Source organism: Onthophagus taurus, chromosome 7, assembly GCF_036711975.1.
Source record: "Onthophagus taurus isolate NC chromosome 7, IU_Otau_3.0, whole genome shotgun sequence".
NCBI lineage: Eukaryota > Metazoa > Arthropoda > Insecta > Coleoptera > Scarabaeidae > Onthophagus > Onthophagus taurus.
In genome coordinates, this window is record NC_091972.1 from 25854318 (window position 1) to 25874008 (window position 19691).

Consider the following 19691-nt stretch of genomic DNA (forward strand, 5'->3'; position numbering starts at 1 on the left):
TGGAGCATGTTGGAGATTGTTTTAGATTAATCTATTCACGATAGTTTTTGAAGAAAAAATTGATCTACTAAATATGTGATCTCGACAATGTTGATGAAAATTATACTTGCTTTTTTTTACTGTCTTGAATATGCACTTAGAACTACAATGAGACCAAATTTATGAACGAAAATTGTTGAAAAAGAAAAGGCACCAAACATCATTGAAAACTCACTTTATTCTGTGTCGTAACAGCAATTTTTAAGAAAACGAAAACTGGTTTTTTTACTTGCGGGCGGAACGAACGTACACAAAAATTTCGGCACGAAAATAAAACGAAAATATACAATCTAATGGAATTAAATAAAATAAGAAAAATAAAAATAAAAAGAATGCAATTTTATCTAATGAAATTTAAACATACCGCCCGCCTTGCCGAACATTCGGCAACCGAATACAAAATAAAGAAAATATAATTTGAATCATTTAAAAATAATTGAAAAGAAAAAAACTCATATAAATTGAACGCGATCTTCCGGCTAATTTTCCACATGGAATTACAAAGATTCCGGAAGAGGAAACTGAATTTGGAAAATGAAATCAACTGTGACTGAATCGTACTCAATGAAAATAAACTGAAATATTAATCACAAACCGTTACGACGGAACAAAATATAATAAAAATTACATAATTAAAATGGGCGCGTCTATTATTCAGTTGAAGGGAGGACACACAGACGAACGAAGGGACGTGTTAACGTTGTAGACGGTGTTTTTAACGTTGCAACTCGAGCGTGTCCATCAGGACCATAGTGAATTTTCTCAATACGAGCAAGCGTCCATTTACCGGGGGGGAGGCGCTCATCCTTAATTAAGACCAGTTGTCCGATTTGTGGCAAATTATGAGGAACATGCCATTTGGTGGCATTTTGTATTGATTGCAAATAGAATCTTTGCCAATGATTCCAGAAATCCTCCAACATCCGCTGCAAAAGCTGCCATCGAGACAAACGAGAAATCTTTTCGTCAACGAGAGATGGTTCTGGCACTACTGTCAGAGAACCGCCTATGAGGAAGTGAGCCGGTGTCAACACATCGTAACTACTGGGATCGTCGGACAGCGAGCATAGGGGTCTTGAATTTAGGACGGCTTCGATTTGTATAAGGATCGTAGAGAATTCCTCATAAGTGAGCAACGTAGAACCAACCACCCTCTTTAAATGTGTCTTAACAGACTTGACGCCGGCCTCCCATTTACCACCGAAGTGTGGTGCCGCAGGAGGGTTAAACTTCCACTTCGTACCGTCATCGACCAGCATGTTGGCTATTTCCTTCCAGTTTTTCGAAGCTGCTGCGAATAATGAACGAAGTTCCCGATCGGCGCCCACCAGGTTGGTTCCGCAGTCGCTATATAGACATCGACTGATACCTCTACGGCCAGAAAATCTCTTGTATGCCGCCATAAAGCCGGAAGTCGTGTAATCGGTTGCAAGCTCAAGATGCACAGCTGACGTGGCTAAACACACAAAAAGAATTAAGTAAGCCTTATACGTTTTACCACCACGTCCTCGGAATGTACGGAGCAGAAATGGTCCGGCGTAATCCACTCCGGTGTGCAGAAAAGGTCTAGATGGAGTAACACGAGGTGTAGGCAGTTGTCCCATCAATTGTTGACTGGTTACGACCCGCTGCTTTGCACAAACCATACACTTCTGAATAAAAGCTCTTACTGGAACACGACCCCCGACAATCCAAAAGCGTCGTCGAATTGATGATAAGGTGAGTTGCGTTCCTCCATGTAACGTTCGTCTGTGGTGGCTGTCAATCAACAACTCGGTGATGCGGGATCTCTTGGGTAGAATAAGAGGGTGTTTTTCATCCCAGTCTAGATTTACGAATCTAAGTCTCCCGGTAATGCGGAGAGAGCCATTCCCGTCGATGAATGGAGATAAACGGAATAATGGACTGGACCTTGAAATTACTCGACCGCCCAACAACTCTCTAATTTCCTCACGAAAAGAAAATTGCTGGCACTCTTGAACCCAAAACATTAGAGCCCTATCCACTTCATCGGGTGTTAAAACGTCTGAAACATAACTAAATTTTGAAAATATTCGCGAACACCATGCGGTGACGCGTAATAGTTTATTGAGTGAGGAATATCGGTGTTTGAGATTCCACCCTTCATCAGACGGAGTCGCAGTATGTGATGCAGGAGTTGAACGTTTTTCTCGTTCTGATTCAGAAGAAAAGTCCGGATGGAGAGATGGCCAGTCACCGGAAGATGAAGACAACCATGCAGGTCCAGACCACCACAGCGTCGCCTCCTGAAGCTGTCGAACGGGAACTCCTCGCGATACGAAGTCGGCGGGATTTTCTCCGCTGGGAACATAACGCCATTGCGCCTCCGGTAGATCGTGGATCTCGGTGACCCTGTTGCGGACGAAGTCCTTCCATTTCGATGGTTGACTGCAAATCCACGCCAGAGCCACAGTAGAGTCAGTCCAGAGATGAATGGGGATGTCGGGAACGTCAAGAGCTGACCTCACACGCCTTGCCAACCGAACCAGCAATACACACGCGCATAATTCGAGACGCGGGATAGTGACAACTTTAAGCGGCGCCACTTTGCTTTTAGAAAACACGACGGATACGCGAACTTCTTCGTTATCAAAAACACGCAAATAAACTACCGCTCCATAAGCACTAGTGGACGCGTCAGCAAAACCGTGCAACTGAATCGAATTTACCGACCGACCCAAACCCAACCATCGCGGTACCCTTATCATCGGAACACCGCGAAAATCATCAACAACCGTTTTCCATTGCCGTTCGAGATCCTCCGGGAGTGGTTGATCCCACTCAAGATTACGAGTCCAAAGATTTTGCATGAATATTTTAGCGGTAATAATCAGAGGCGAAAGCCAGCCGAGGGGATCGAACAATCGCGCGATGAATGAAAGTACGGTACGTTTATTTACTTTATCAATAGAGTCATAAAGGTTGTTGAAACAAAAGAGAAAGTGATCAGATGCATTATTCCACATAAGTCCCAATGCTCGAGGAGACTTGTCATCTTCGATATTTAATGTACGAGATTCGGCTAGTAAATCGGGCGTCAGTATGGAAATAGCTGCCGGAACGTTTGATATCCACTTTCGCGCAGTGAATCCGCCCGCCTTTAATACTTGAGTCAATTGGAAAATTACTTCCTGTACCTCGTCGACGGTATCCGCGCCGGAAAGAATATCATCTACATACGTGTCGTGTTGAAGAATTACGGCACCGAACGGTTGCGCTTCAGAATGCTCGGAGGCTAGCTGGCGTAAACAACGGATTGCTAAGTACGGAGCACATGAAAGACCATATGTGACAGTGGTCAATTCAAAATTTTGAAGTTCTTGTGAACAATTATTTCTCCAGACAATACGCTGGAATGGTTGATCCATTTCATGAAGTCGAATTTGTCTATACATTTTCTCGAGGTCGCATGCGATAGCAATTGGATGGCGCCTCCACCGCAAAAGTACATCAACGAGTTCGGTTTGAAACTTAGGTCCGGTGTATAAACAATCGTTAAGCGAAAGCCCGGAGGAAGTTAACTGAGAACCGTTGAATACTACTCGTAGCCGTGTCGTCGAACTAGATTCGCGGATGACACCGTGATGTGGTAAATAAAAATTACGAATGTTTAAATTTAATGGCACGCAGCGCATATGTCCTAGTTCGATGTATTCATTTATGAATCGTTCATATTCGATTTTAAATTTCTCGTTCCGCGCGAATCTCAATTCTAACCGCTTAAAGTTTTGAATGGCAACCGGATATGAAACCCCCAACTCGCTTGGCGACCTTCTGAACGGCAACCGCACCACAAAACGCCCATTATCTTCACGAGTATGTGTTCGAACGAAATGTTCTTCGCATTCGCGTTCATCAGTCGAAAGGCGCGGGACAGTAGCAGAATCATCTTCCTGCTTCCAGAAGCGTTGAATCAAATCTATAAACTCTCGATCAACGGAACATTGAAATCCGTGCGGATTTGAATCTGTTAACGGTTGGTCCGACAAAACTCCGGAAAGAATCCACCCGAAAGAAGTTTGCTGCGCAATCAAACCGCCGTCGCGACTTCGTTTAACCCCGGATTGTAAAATTTTAGAAAATAAACTAACACCAAGAATTAATTCTATTCTTCGAGGCGATGTAAACTCAGGGTCCGCTAGCGGAAGATCGGTTAGCTCAAACGGAATTTGAGCTGATCGTTTTTGGGGTAAATATGCTGTAAGTTTGGGTAGAATTAGAGTTTCCTCATTAAACGATACAAATGGGTTTGTACGCGAACACAACCGAACCGTCGTTATACCACTGGAGATACTCAGTTTTTGCGAACCGATGCCGGAGATGGGTACACTTGCTGATCGTCGTTGAAGACGAAGTCGCTGCATCAAAGACTCGCTTATAAAAGAAACTTCTGAGCCCTGATCAATTAATGCGCGAACAATTATAGATTCTCCTCGACAGTCTGATACGAAGATCAAAGCCGTAGCTAGTATCACCGGCGTGTGAATGTGGTACGAATGAAGTAAATGGCTTGATGTTGAGATTTGCGCATTTATTGTGCTTGGTTGTTGTTGATTGGACGTGCCACCTGTTTCAGGTTGAACAGAGCCGTCTCTTTGGGTGAACGCCTGCGTCACCGGTGGTGCCTCGTGAAGAGTGGTATGATGAGGCTTTCGGCAGATACGACACCGTTTTAAAACCCGACACCTTCGTACGATATGCGGCCCCAAACAGTTAAAACACAATCCTCGATTAAGTACCAATTCTGAACGTTGCGCCGCGGTTTTCGCGAGGAATGTTTGACATGATGCAATATAATGAGCACCGCCGCACAAAGAACACCCGGCCGTAGGAGCAGAAGCGTTATGAACTTTTACATTGGATAGTTTAGACAACGTTTGCGGTTTACTTTTTGTGAGCTTTTCAATTGCTTCCAAAGTATAAACACGACCGACAAGAAACTCTTCGAGGTCTCCAAATGGCACAGGATCGCGAGAATGACCAATTGATTTTTCCCAGTCTTTTACAGTTTCCGCGTCCAATTTTCGAACCAGCATGTAAACCAGCAAGTGATCCCACATATTCACCGGACACCCGAGCGATTCTAAGGCTCCCAACGACTCCTTTACTTCACCGATTAACCGTTTGAGTTCGTAAGCCGACTCGTTTCTAATCGAACGTGCAGAAAACAAAATTGATAATTGCGCGTCGATCAACACGCGACGATTTTCGTACCTTTCGATGAGCAAATTCCACGCTCTTTGAAAATTAGCACTGGTTACTAATAAGTTTTTAATTAACTGAGCCGGCTCTTTAACTAAGCTCATCTTCAAATATTGCAGCTTCTCAACATCGGAAATATCGGCGTTATCATTAACCAGAGAGTAAAAAAGGTCTCGGTACTGCGACCAATTAGCATAATCGCCGTCGAATGTGGGTAAATGAATCTGGGGAAGATGTCTCGAACCCGACGAAACGCGCACCGTTTGCACCATTGGAGTATCAGCGATAAGAGGAGCTTCTGTTGCTACTGTTTGATTGACAGGTTGACCGACCGAACCCTCGGAACCCTGCACGGGCATTAGGTTTAATAAATCAAGCATGAAACTTTTCGCGTCTAAATAAGCGTCCTCGCACAAAGTAAAAGTATCTTCCTTGAAATAAACGGTATCTAGATATTCGATTTTATATGGAATGAGTTTTTTATGGATATCGTTAAAGTCATTCCAATTTGATTCAAGCCGTTCAAGACGACTTTGAACAGCTCCACGGGTCCAATTAGCTCGACCCATCTTTTTTAAATTGTCAATAGTTCGTTTAATAAGCCCGAATACTTCATTTTGCCGTTCGAAAAACGGGTTCAAGTCCGTCCCGTCACCGAGCGGAGCCATCTTGCTAACACCGAAAATGTCTATTTAAAAGATGAAAGAAATCCGATGGCGAAAGAAAAGTTCCTAATCGTCAGTTTTTACGAAATAATTCGAACAAACCCTCGCGAACTACATCCGACCGGAAGAATTCAAACGTAGATCCGGCTCGAAGGACCAAAAAATTGTTTTAGATTAATCTATTCACGATAGTTTTTGAAGAAAAAATTGATCTACTAAATATGTGATCTCGACAATGTTGATGAAAATTATACTTGCTTTTTTTTACTGTCTTGAATATGCACTTAGAACTACAATGAGACCAAATTTATGAACGAAAATTGTTGAAAAAGAAAAGGCACCAAACATCATTGAAAACTCACTTTATTCTGTGTCGTAACAGCAATTTTTAAGAAAACGAAAACTGGTTTTTTTACTTGCGGGCGGAACGAACGTACACAAAAATTTCGGCACGAAAATAAAACGAAAATATACAATCTAATGGAATTAAATAAAATAAGAAAAATAAAAATAAAAAGAATGCAATTTTATCTAATGAAATTTAAACAGAGATAAAAAACAAAATGTGCCCAAAACGTGATATTATGACGTTATACGCCGTTCTGAGCCATGTTTGAACTTTCTATCACTTTTGGTTCCGATAATTCTGTTGATCATATTTGTGATATTCAGGGGCCAAATGTCGTATTGGAGCATGTTGGAGATAAAAAACAAAATGTGCCCAAAACGTGATATTATGACGTTATACGCCGTTCTGAGCCATGTTTGAACTTTCTATCACTTTTGGTTCCGGTAATTCTGTTGACCATTTATGTGATATCCAGGCGCCAAATGACATCTTGGAGCATGTTGGAGATAAAAAACAAAATGTGCCCAAAACGTGATATTATGACGTTATACGCCGTTCTGAGCCATGTTTGAACTTTCTATCACTTTTGGTTCCGATGATTCTGTTGACCATATATGTGATATTCAGGCGCCTAATAACATATTGGAGCATGTTGGAGATAAAAAACAAAATGTGCCCAAAACGTGATATTATGACGTTATACGCCGTTCTGAGCCATGTTTGAACTTTCTATCACTTTTGGTTCCGGTAATTCTGTTGACCATATATGTGATATTCAGGCGCCAAAGGACATCTTGGAGCATGTTGGAGATAAAAAACAAAATGCGCCCAAAACGTGATATTATGACGTTATACGCCGTTCTGAGCCATGTTTGAACTTTCTATCAGTTTTGGTTCCTGTAATTCTGTTGACCATATATGTGATATTCAGGCGCCAATGACATCTTGGAGCATGTTGGAGATAAAAAACAAAATGTGCCCAAAACGTGATATTATGACGTTATACGCCGTTCTGAGACATGTTTGAACTTTCTATCACTTTTGGTTCCGGTAATTCTGTTGACCATATATGTGATATTCAGGGGCCAAATGTCATCTTGGAGCATGTTGGAGATGAAAAACAAAATGTGCCCAAAACGTGATATTATGACTTTATACGCCGTTCTGAGACATGTTTGAACTTTCTATCACTTTTGGTTCCGATGATTCTGTTGACCATATATGTGATATTCAGGCGCCTAATGACATATTGGAGCATGTTGGAGATAAAAAACAAAATGTGCCCAAAACGTGATATTATGACGTTATACGCCGTTCTGAGCCATGTTTGAACTTTCTATCACTTTTGGTTCCGATAATTCTGTTAACCATATTTGTGATATTCAGGGGCCAAATATCGTATTGGAGCATGTTGGAGATAAAAAACAAAATGTGCCCAAAACGTGATATTATGACGTTATACGCCGTTCTGAGCCATGTTTGAACTTTCTATCACTTTTGGTTCCGGTAATTCTGTTGACCATATATGTGATATTCAGGCGCCAAATGACATATTGGAGCATGTTGGAGATAAAAAACAAAATGCGCCCAAAACGTGATATTATGACGTTATACGCCGTTCTGAGCCATGTTTGAACTTTCTATCACTTTTGGTTCCGATAATTCTGTTGACCATATTTGTGATATTCAGGGGCCAAATGTCGTATTGGAGCATGTTGGAGATAAAAAACAAAATGTGCCCAAAACGTGATATTATGACGTTATACGCGGTTCTGAGCCATGTTTGAACTTTCTATCACTTTTGGTTCCGGTAATTCTGTTGACCATATATGTGATATTCAGGGGCCAAATGTCATCTTGGAGCATGTTGGAGATGAAAAACAAAATGTGCCCAAAACGTGATATTATGACTTTATACGCCGTTCTGAGACATGTTTGAACTTTCTATCACTTTTGGTTCCGATGATTCTGTTGACCATATATGTGATATTCAGGGGCCAAATATCGTATTGGAGCATGTTGGAGATAAAAAACAAAATGTGCCCAAAACGTGATATTATGACGTTATACGCCGTTCTGAGCCATGTTTGAACTTTCTATCACTTTTGGTTCCGGTAATTCTGTTGACCATATATGTGATATCCAGGCGCCAAATGACATCTTGGAGCATGTTGGAGATAAAAAACAAAATGTGCCCAAAACGTGATATTATGACGTTATACGCCGTTCTGAGCCATGTTTGAACTTTCTATCACTTTTGGTTCCGGTAATTCTGTTGACCATATATGTGATATCCAGGCGCCAAATGACATCTTGGAGCATGTTGGAGATAAAAAACAAAATGTGCCCAAAACGTGATATTATGACGTTATACGCCGTTCTGAGCCATGTTTGAACTTTCTATCACTTTTGGTTCCGATGATTCTGTTGACCATATATGTGATATTCAGGCGCCTAATAACATATTGGAGCATGTTGGAGATAAAAAACAAAATGTGCCCAAAACGTGATATTATGACGTTATACGCCGTTCTGAGCCATGTTTGAACTTTCTATCACTTTTGGTTCCGATAATTCTGTTGACCATATTTGTGATATTCAGGCGCCAAATGACATGTTGGAGCATGTTGGGGATAAAAAACAATATGTGCCCAAAACGTGATATTATGACATTATACGCCGTTCTGAGCCATGTTTGAACTTTCTATCACTTTTGGTTCCGATAATTCTGTTGACCATATTTGTGATATTCAGGGGCCAAATATCGTATTGGAGCATGTTGGAGATAAAAAACAAAATGTGCCCAAAACGTGATATTATGACGTTATACGCCGTTCTGAGCCATGTTTGAACTTTCTATCACTTTTGGTTCCGGTAATTCTGTTGACCATATATGTGATATCCAGGCGCCAAATGACATCTTGGAGCATGTTGGAGATAAAAAACAAAATGTGCCCAAAACGTGATATTATGACGTTATACGCCGTTCTGAGCCATGTTTGAACTTTCTATCACTTTTGGTTCCGATGATTCTGTTGACCATATATGTGATATTCAGGCGCCTAATAACATATTGGAGCATGTTGGAGATAAAAAACAAAATGTGCCCAAAACGTGATATTATGACGTTATACGCCGTTCTGAGCCATGTTTGAACTTTCTATCACTTTTGGTTCCGGTAATTCTGTTGACCATATATGTGATATTCAGGCGGCAAAGGACATCTTGGAGCATGTTGGAGATAAAAAACAAAATGCGCCCAAAACGTGATATTATGACGTTATACGCCGTTCTGAGCCATGTTTGAACTTTCTATCAGTTTTGGTTCCTGTAATTCTGTTGACCATATATGTGATATTCAGGCGCCAATGACATCTTGGAGCATGTTGGAGATAAAAAACAAAATGTGCCCAAAACGTGATATTATGACGTTATACGCCGTTCTGAGACATGTTTGAACTTTCTATCACTTTTGGTTCCGGTAATTCTGTTGACCATATATGTGATATTCAGGGGCCAAATGTCATCTTGGAGCATGTTGGAGATAAAAACAAAATGTGCCCAAAACGTGATATTATGACGTTATACGCCGTTCTGAGCCATGTTTGAACTTTCTATCACTTTTGGTTCCGATAATTCTGTTGACCATATTTGTGATATTCAGGGGCCAAATGTCGTATTGGAGCATGTTGGAGATAAAAAACAAAATGCGCCCAAAACGTGATATTATGACGTTATACGCCGTTCTGAGCCATGTTTGAACTTTCTATCACTTTTGGTTCCGGTAATTCTGTTGACCATATATGTGATATTCAGGGGCCAAATGTCATCTTGGAGCATGTTGGAGATGAAAATCAAAATGTGCCCAAAACGTGATATTATGACTTTATACGCCGTTCTGAGACAGGTTTGAACTTTCTATCACTTTTGGTTCCGATGATTCTGTTGACCATATATGTGATATTCAGGCGCCTAATGACATATGGGAGCATGTTGGAGATAAAAAACAAAATGTGCCCAAAACGTGATATTATGACGTTATACGCCGTTCTGAGCCATGTTTGAACTTTCTATCACTTTTGGTTCCGGTAATTCTGTTGACCATATATGTGATATTCAGGCGCCTAATGACATGTTGGAGCATGTTGGAGATAAAAAACAATATGTGCCCAAAACGTGATATTATGACGTTATACGCCGTTCTGAGCCATGTTTGAACTTTCTATCACTTTTGGTTCCGATAATTCTGTTGACCATATTTGTGATATTCAGGCGCCAAATGACATGTTGGAGCATGTTGGGGATAAAAAACAATATGTGCCCAAAACGTGATATTATGACATTATACGCCGTTCTGAGCCATGTTTGAACTTTCTATCACTTTTGGTTCCGATAATTCTGTTGACCATATTTGTGATATTCAGGGGCCAAATATCGTATTGGAGCATGTTGGAGATAAAAAACAAAATGTGCCCAAAACGTGATATTATGACGTTATACGCCGTTCTGAGCCATGTTTGAACTTTCTATCACTTTTGGTTCCGGTAATTCTGTTGACCATATATGTGATATCCAGGCGCCAAATGACATCTTGGAGCATGTTGGAGATAAAAAACAAAATGTGCCCAAAACGTGATATTATGACGTTATACGCCGTTCTGAGCCATGTTTGAACTTTCTATCACTTTTGGTTCCGATAATTCTGTTGACCATATTTGTGATATTCAGGGGCCAAATATCGTATTGGAGCATGTTGGAGATAAAAAACAAAATGTGCCCAAAACGTGATATTATGACGTTATACGCCGTTCTGAGCCATGTTTGAACTTTCTATCAGTTTTGGTTCCTGTAATTCTGTTGACCATATATGTGATATTCAGGCGCCAATGACATCTTGGAGCATGTTGGAGATAAAAAACAAAATGTGCCCAAAACGTGATATTATGACGTTATACGCCGTTCTGAGACATGTTTGAACTTTCTATCACTTTTGGTTCCGGTAATTCTGTTGACCATATATGTGATATTCAGGGGCCAAATGTCATCTTGGAGCATGTTGGAGATAAAAACAAAATGTGCCCAAAACGTGATATTATGACGTTATACGCCGTTCTGAGCCATGTTTGAACTTTCTATCACTTTTGGTTCCGATAATTCTGTTGACCATATTTGTGATATTCAGGGGCCAAATGTCGTATTGGAGCATGTTGGAGATAAAAAACAAAATGTGCCCAAAACGTGATATTATGATGTTATACGCGGTTCTGAGCCATGTTTGAACTTTCTATCACTTTTGGTTCCGGTAATTCTGTTGACCAAATATGTGATATTCAGGGGCCAAATGTCATCTTGGAGCATGTTGGAGATGAAAAACAAAATGTGCCCAAAACGTGATATTATGACTTTATACGCCGTTCTGAGACATGTTTGAACTTTCTATCACTTTTGGTTCCGATGATTCTGTTGACCATATATGTGATATTCAGGCGCCAAAGGACATCTTGGAGCATGTTGGAGATAAAAAACAAAATGTGCCCAAAACGTGATATTATGACGTTATACGCCGTTCTGAGCCATGTTTGAACTTTCTATCAGTTTTGGTTCCGGTAATTCTGTTGACCATATTTGTGATATTCAGGGGCCAAATATCGTATTGGAGCATGTTGGAGATAAAAAACAAAATGTGCCCAAAACGTGATATTATGACGTTATACGCCGTTCTGAGCCATGTTTGAACTTTCTATCACTTTTGGTTCCGGTAATTCTGTTGACCATATATGTGATATCCAGGCGCCAAATGACATCTTGGAGCATGTTGGAGATAAAAAACAAAATGTGCCCAAAACGTGATATTATGACGTTATACGCCGTTCTGAGCGATGTTTGAACTTTCTATCACTTTTGGTACCGATGATTCTGTTGACCATATTTGTGATATTCAGGCGCCAAATGACATGTTGGAGCATGTTGGAGATAAAAAACAAAATGTGCCCAAAACGTGATATAATGACATTATACGCCGTTCTGAGACATGTTTGAACTTTCTATCACTTTTGGTTCCGATGATTCTGTTGACCATATATGTGATATTCAGGCGCCAAAGGACATCTTGGAGCATGTTGGAGATAAAAAACAAAATGTGCCCAAAACGTGATATTATGACGTTATACGCCGTTCTGAGCCATGTTTGAACTTTCTATCAGTTTTGGTTCCGGTAATTCTGTTGACCATATATGTGATATCCAGGCGCCAAATGACATCTTGGAGCATGTTGGAGATAAAAAACAAAATGCGCCCAAAACGTGATATTATGACGTTATACGCCGTTCTGAGCCATGATTGAACTTTCTATCACTTTTGGTTCCGATAATTCTGTTGACCATATTTGTGATATTCAGGGGCCAAATATCGTATTGGAGCATGTTGGAGATAAAAAACAAAATGTGCCCAAAACGTGATATTATGACGTTATACGCCGTTCTGAGCCATGTTTGAACTTTCTATCACTTTTGGTTCCGGTAATTCTGTTGACCATATATGTGATATTCAGGCGCCAAATGACATATTGGAGCATGTTGGAGATAAAAAACAAAATGCGCCCAAAACGTGATATTATGACGTTATACGCCGTTCTGAGCCATGTTTGAACGTTCTATCACTTTTGGTTCCGATAATTCTGTTGACCATATTTGTGATATTCAGGGGCCAAATATCGTATTGGAGCATGTTGGAGATAAAAAACAAAATGTGCCCAAAACGTGATATTATGACGTTATACGCGGTTCTGAGCCATGTTTGAACTTTCTATCACTTTTGGTTCCGGTAATTCTGTTGACCATATATGTGATATTCAGGGGCCAAATGTCATCTTGGAGCATGTTGGAGATGAAAAACAAAATGTGCCCAAAACGTGATATTATGACTTTATACGCCGTTCTGAGACATGTTTGAACTTTCTATCACTTTTGGTTCCGATGATTCTGTTGACCATATATGTGATATTCAGGCGCCTAATGACATGTTGGAGCATGTTGGAGATAAAAAACAATATGTGCCCAAAACGTGATATTATGACGTTATACGCCGTTCTGAGCCATGTTTGAACTTTCTATCACTTTTGGTTCCGATGATTCTGTTGACCATATATGTGATATTCAGGCGCCTAATAACATATTGGAGCATGTTGGAGATAAAAAACAAAATGCGCCCAAAACGTGATATTATGACGTTATACGCCGTTCTGAGCCATGTTTGAACTTTCTATCACTTTTGGTTCCGATAATTCTGTTGATCATATTTGTGATATTCAGGGGCCAAATGTCGTATTGGAGCATGTTGGAGATAAAAAACAAAATGTGCCCAAAACGTGATATTATGACGTTATACGCCGTTCTGAGCCATGTTTGAACTTTCTATCACTTTTGGTTCCGGTAATTCTGTTGACCATATATGTGATATTCAGGCGCCAAATGACATACTGGAGCATGTTGGAGATAAAAAACAAAATGCGCCTAAAACGTGATATTATGACGTTATACGCCGTTCTGAGCCATGTTTGAACTTTCTATCACTTTTGGTTCCGATAATTCTGTTGACCATATTTGTGATATTCAGGGGCCAAATGTCGTATTGGAGCATGTTGGAGATAAAAAACAAAATGTGCCCAAAACGTGATATTATGACGTTATACGCCGTTCTGAGCCATGTTTGAACTTTCTATCACTTTTGGTTCCGGTAATTCTGTTGACCATATATGTGATATCCAGGCGCCAAATGACATCTTGGAGCATGTTGGAGATAAAAAACAAAATGCGCCTAAAACGTGATATTATGACGTTATACGCCGTTCTGAGCCATGTTTGAACTTTCTATCACTTTTGGTTCCGATAATTCTGTTGACCATATTTGTGATATTCAGGGGCCAAATGTCGTATTGGAGCATGTTGGAGATAAAAAACAAAATGTGCCCAAAACATGATATTATGACGTTATACGCCGTTCTGAGCCATGTTTGAACTTTCTATCACTTTTGGTTCCGGTAATTCTGTTGACCATATATGTGATATTCAGGGGCCAAATGTCATCTTGGAGCATGTTGGAGATAAAAACAAAATGTGCCCAAAACGTGATATTATGACGTTATACGCCGTTCTGAGCCATGATTGAACTTTCTATCACTTTTGGTTCCGATAATTCTGTTGACCATATTTGTGATATTCAGGGGCCAAATATCGTATTGGAGCATGTTGGAGATAAAAAACAAAATGTGCCCAAAACGTGATATTATGACGTTATACGCCGTTCTGAGCCATGTTTGAACTTTCTATCACTTTTGGTTCCGGTAATTCTGTTGACCATATATGTGATATTCAGGCGCCAAATGACATATTGGAGCATGTTGGAGATAAAAAACAATATGTGCCCAAAACGTGATATTATGACGTTATACGCCGTTCTGAGCCATGTTTGAACTTTCTATCACTTTTGGTTCCGATGATTCTGTTGACCATATATGTGATATCCAGGCGCCAAATGACATCTTGGAGCATGTTGGAGATAAAAAACAAAATGTGCCCAAAACGTGATATTATGACGTTATACGCCGTTCTGAGACATGTTTGAACTTTCTATCACTTTTGGTTCCGATGATTCTGTTGACCATATATGTGATATTCAGGCGCCAAATGACATCTTGGAGCATGTTGGAGATAAAAAACAAAATGTGCCCAAAACGTGATATTATGACGTTATACGCCGTTCTGAGCCATGTTTGAACTTTCTATCACTTTTGGTTCCGATAATTCTGTTGACCATATTTGTGATATTCAGGGGCCAAATGTCGTATTGGAGCATGTTGGAGATAAAAAACAAAATGTGCCCAAAACGTGATATTATGACGTTATACGCCGTTCTGAGCCATGTTTGAACTTTCTATCACTTTTGGTTCCGGTAATTCTGTTGACCATATATGTGATATTCAGGGGCCAAATGTCATCTTGGAGCATGTTGGAGATAAAAACAAAATGTGCCCAAAACGTGATATTATGACGTTATACGCCGTTCTGAGCCATGATTGAACTTTCTATCACTTTTGGTTCCGATAATTCTGTTGACCATATTTGTGATATTCAGGGGCCAAATATCGTATTGGAGCATGTTGGAGATAAAAAACAAAATGTGCCCAAAACGTGATATTATGACGTTATACGCCGTTCTGAGCCATGTTTGAACTTTCTATCACTTTTGGTTCCGGTAATTCTGTTGACCATATATGTGATATTCAGGCGCCAAATGACATATTGGAGCATGTTGGAGATAAAAAACAATATGTGCCCAAAACGTGATATTATGACGTTATACGCCGTTCTGAGCCATGTTTGAACTTTCTATCACTTTTGGTTCCGATGATTCTGTTGACCATATATGTGATATCCAGGCGCCAAATGACATCTTGGAGCATGTTGGAGATAAAAAACAAAATGTGCCCAAAACGTGATATTATGACGTTATACGCCGTTCTGAGACATGTTTGAACTTTCTATCACTTTTGGTTCCGATGATTCTGTTGACCATATATGTGATATTCAGGCGCCAAATGACATCTTGGAGCATGTTGGAGATAAAAAACAAAATGTGCCCAAAACGTGATATTATGACGTTATACGCCGTTCTGAGCCATGTTTGAACTTTCTATCACTTTTGGTTCCGGTAATTCTGTTGACCATATATGTGATATTCAGGCGCCAAATGACATCTTGGAGCATGTTGGAGATAAAAAACAAAATGTGCATAAAACGTGATATTATGACGTTATACGCCGTTCTGAGCCATGTTTGAACTTTCTATCACTTTTGGTTCCGGTAATTCTGTTGACCATATATGTGATATTCAGGGGCCAAATGTCATCTTGGAGCATGTTGGAGATAAAAAACAAAATGTGCCCAAAACGTGATATTATGACGTTATACGCCGTTCTAAGCCATGTTTGAACTTTCTATCACTTTTGGTTCCGATAATTCTGTTGACCATATTTGTGATATTCCGGGGCCTAATGTCGTATTGGAGCATGTTTATAGATAAAAAACAAAATGTGCCCAAAACGTGATATGATGTTATACGCCGTTCTGAGCCATGTTTGAACTTTCTATCACTTTTTGTTCCGGTAATTCTGTTGACCATATATGTGATATTCAGGCGCCAAATGACATCTTGGAGCATGTTGGAGATAAAAAACAAAATGTGCATAAAACGTGATATTATGACGTTATACGCCGTTCTGAGCCATGTTTGAACTTTCTATCACTTTTTGTTCCGGTAATTCTGTTGACCATATATGTGATATTCAGGCGCCAAATGACATGTTGGAGCATGTTGGAGATAAAAAACAATATGTGCCCAAAACGTGATATTATGACGTTATACGCCGTTCTGAGCCATGTTTGAACTTTCTATCACTTTTGGTTCCGATGATTCTGTTGACCATATATGTGATATTCAGGGGCCAAATGTCATCTTGGAGCATGTTGGAGATAAAAAACAAAATGTGCCCAAAACGTGATATTATGACGTTATACGCCGTTCTGAGCCATGTTTGAACTTTCTATCACTTTTGGTTCCGATAATTCTGTTGACCATATTTGTGATATTCAGGGGCCTAATGTCGTACTGGAGCATGTTGGAGATAAAAAACAAAATGTGCCCTAAACGTGATATTATGATGTTATACGCCGTTCTGAGCCATGTTTGAACTTTCTATCACTTTTTGTTCCGGTAATTCTGTTGACCATATATGTGATATTCAGGCGCCAAATGACATCTTGGAGCATGTTGGAGATAAAAAACAAAATGTGCCCAAAACGTGATATTATGACGTTATACGCCGTTCTGAGCCATGTTTGAACTTTCTATCACTTTTGGTTCCGGTAATTCTGTTGACCATATATGTGATATTCAGGGGCCAAATGTCATCTTGGAGCATGTTGGAGATAAAAAACAAAATGTGCCCAAAACGTGATATTATGACGTTATACGCCGTTCTGAGCCATGTTTGAACTTTCTATCACTTTTGGTTCCGATAATTCTGTTGACCATATTTGTGATATTCCGGGGCCTAATGTCGTATTGGAGCATGTTGGAGATAAAAAACAAAATGTGCCCAAAACGTGATATGATGTTATACGCCGTTCTGAGCCATGTTTGAACTTTCTATCACTTTTTGTTCCGGTAATTCTGTTGACCATATATGTGATATTCAGGCGCCAAATGACATTTTGGAGCATGTTGGAGATAAAAAACAAAATGTTCCCAAAACGTGATATTATGACGTTATACGCCGTTCTGAGCCATGTTTGAACTTTCTATCACTTTTGGTTCCGGTAATTCTGTTGACCATATAGGTGATATTCAGGGGCCAAATGTCATCTTGGAGCATGTTGGAGATAAAAAACAAAATGTGCCCAAAACGTGATATTATGACGTTATACGCCGTTTTGAGCCATGTTTGAACTTTCTATCACTTTTTGGTTTCGGTAGTTCTGTTGACCATATATGTGATATTCAGGCGCCAAATGACATCTTGGAGCATGTTGGAGATAAAAAACAAAATGTGCCCAAAACGTGATATTATGACGTTATACGCCGTTCTGAGACATGTTTGAACTTTCTATCACTTTTGGTTCCGATGATTCTGTTGACCATATATGTGATATTCAGGCGCCTAATAACATATTGGAGCATGTTGGAGATAAAAAACAAAATGTGCCCAAAACGTGATATTATGACGTTATACGCCGTTCTGAGACATGTTTGAACTTTCTATCACTTTTGGTTCCGATAATTCTGTTGACCATATTTGTGATATTCAGGCGCCAAATGACATGTTGGAGATAAAAAACAATATGTGCCCAAAACGTGATATTATGACGTTATACGCGGTTCTGAGCCATGTTTGAACTTTCTATCACTTTTGGTTCCGGTAATTCTGTTGATCATATATGTGATATTCAGGGGCCAAATGTCATCTTGGAGCATGTTGGAGATAAAAAACAAAATGTGCCCAAAACGTGATATTATGATGTTATACGCCGTTCTGAGACATGTTTGAACTTTCTATCACTTTTGGTTCCGATGATTCTGTTGACCATATATGTGATATTCAGGCGCCTAATAACATATTGGAGCATGTTGGAGATAAAAAACAAAATGTGCCCAAAACGTGATATTATGACGTTATACGCCGTTCTGAGACATGTTTGAACTTTCTATCACTTTTGGTTCCGATGATTCTGTTGACCATATATGTGATATTCAGGCGCCTAATAACATATTGGAGCATGTTGGAGATAAAAAACAAAATGTGCCCAAAACGTGATATTATGACGTTATACGCCGTTCTGAGCCATGTTTGAACTTTCTATCACTTTTGGTTCCGGCAATTCTGTTGACCATATTTGTGATATTCAGGCGCCAAATGACATGTTGGAGATAAAAAACAATATGTGCCCAAAACGTGATGTTATGACGTTATACGCGGTTCTGAGCCATGTTTGAACTTTCTATCACTTTTGGTTCCGGTAATTCTGTTGACCATATTTGTGATATTCCGGGGCCTAATGTCGTATTGGAGCATGTTGGAGATAAAAAACAAAATGTGCCCAAAACGTGATATTATGACGTTATACGCCGTTCTAAGCCATGTTTGAACTTTCTATCACTTTTGGTTCCGATAATTTTGTTGACCATATTTGTGATATTCCGGGGCCTAATGTCGTATTGGAGCATGTTGGAGATAAAAAACAAAATGTGCCCAAAACGTGATATTATGACGTTATACGCCGTTCTGAGCCATGTTTGAACTTTCTATCACTTTTTGTTCCGGTAATTCTGTTGACCATATATGTGATATTCAGGCGCCAAATGACATGTTGGAGCATGTTGGAGATAAAAAACAATATGTGCCCAAAACGTGATATTATGACGTTATACGCCGTTCTGAGCCATGTTTGAACTTTCTATAACTTTTTGTTCCGGTAATTCTGTTGACCATATATGTGATATTCAGGCGCCAAATGACATGTTGGAGCATGTTGGAGATAAAAAACAAAATGTGCCCAAAACGTGATATTATGACGTTATACGCCGTTCTGAGCCATGTTTGAAATTTCTATAACTTTTGGTTCCGGTAATTCTGTTGACCATATATGTGATATTCAGGGGCCAAATGTCATCTTGGAGCATGTTGGAGATAAAAAACAAAATGTGCCCAAAACGTGATATTATGACGTTATACGCCGTTCTAAGCCATGTTTGAACTTTCTATCACTTTTGGTTCCGATAATCCTGTTGACCATATTTGTGATATTCCGGGGCCTAATGTCGTATTGGAGCATGTTGGAGATAAAAAACAAAATGTGCCC

At 39.7% G+C, this 19691-nt stretch overlaps 1 protein-coding gene across 1 annotated transcript; it reads right to left on the minus strand.

Moving 5' to 3' along the window:
• Positions 1-689: 689 nt before the first annotated feature.
• On the minus strand, positions 690-5930 carry LOC139430448 (uncharacterized). The gene has a single exon (XM_071197490.1). The coding sequence runs from the start codon at positions 5928-5930 to the stop codon at positions 690-692; it is 5241 nt and encodes a 1746-aa protein (XP_071053591.1).
• Positions 5931-19691: the final 13761 nt, after the last annotated feature.

Bases quoted from the DNA above. Each gene is read 5' to 3' on its own strand.
- LOC139430448 (XM_071197490.1), bottom strand. From the start codon at position 5,930: ATGGCTCCGCTCGGTGACGGGACGGACTTGAACCCGTTTTTCGAACGG.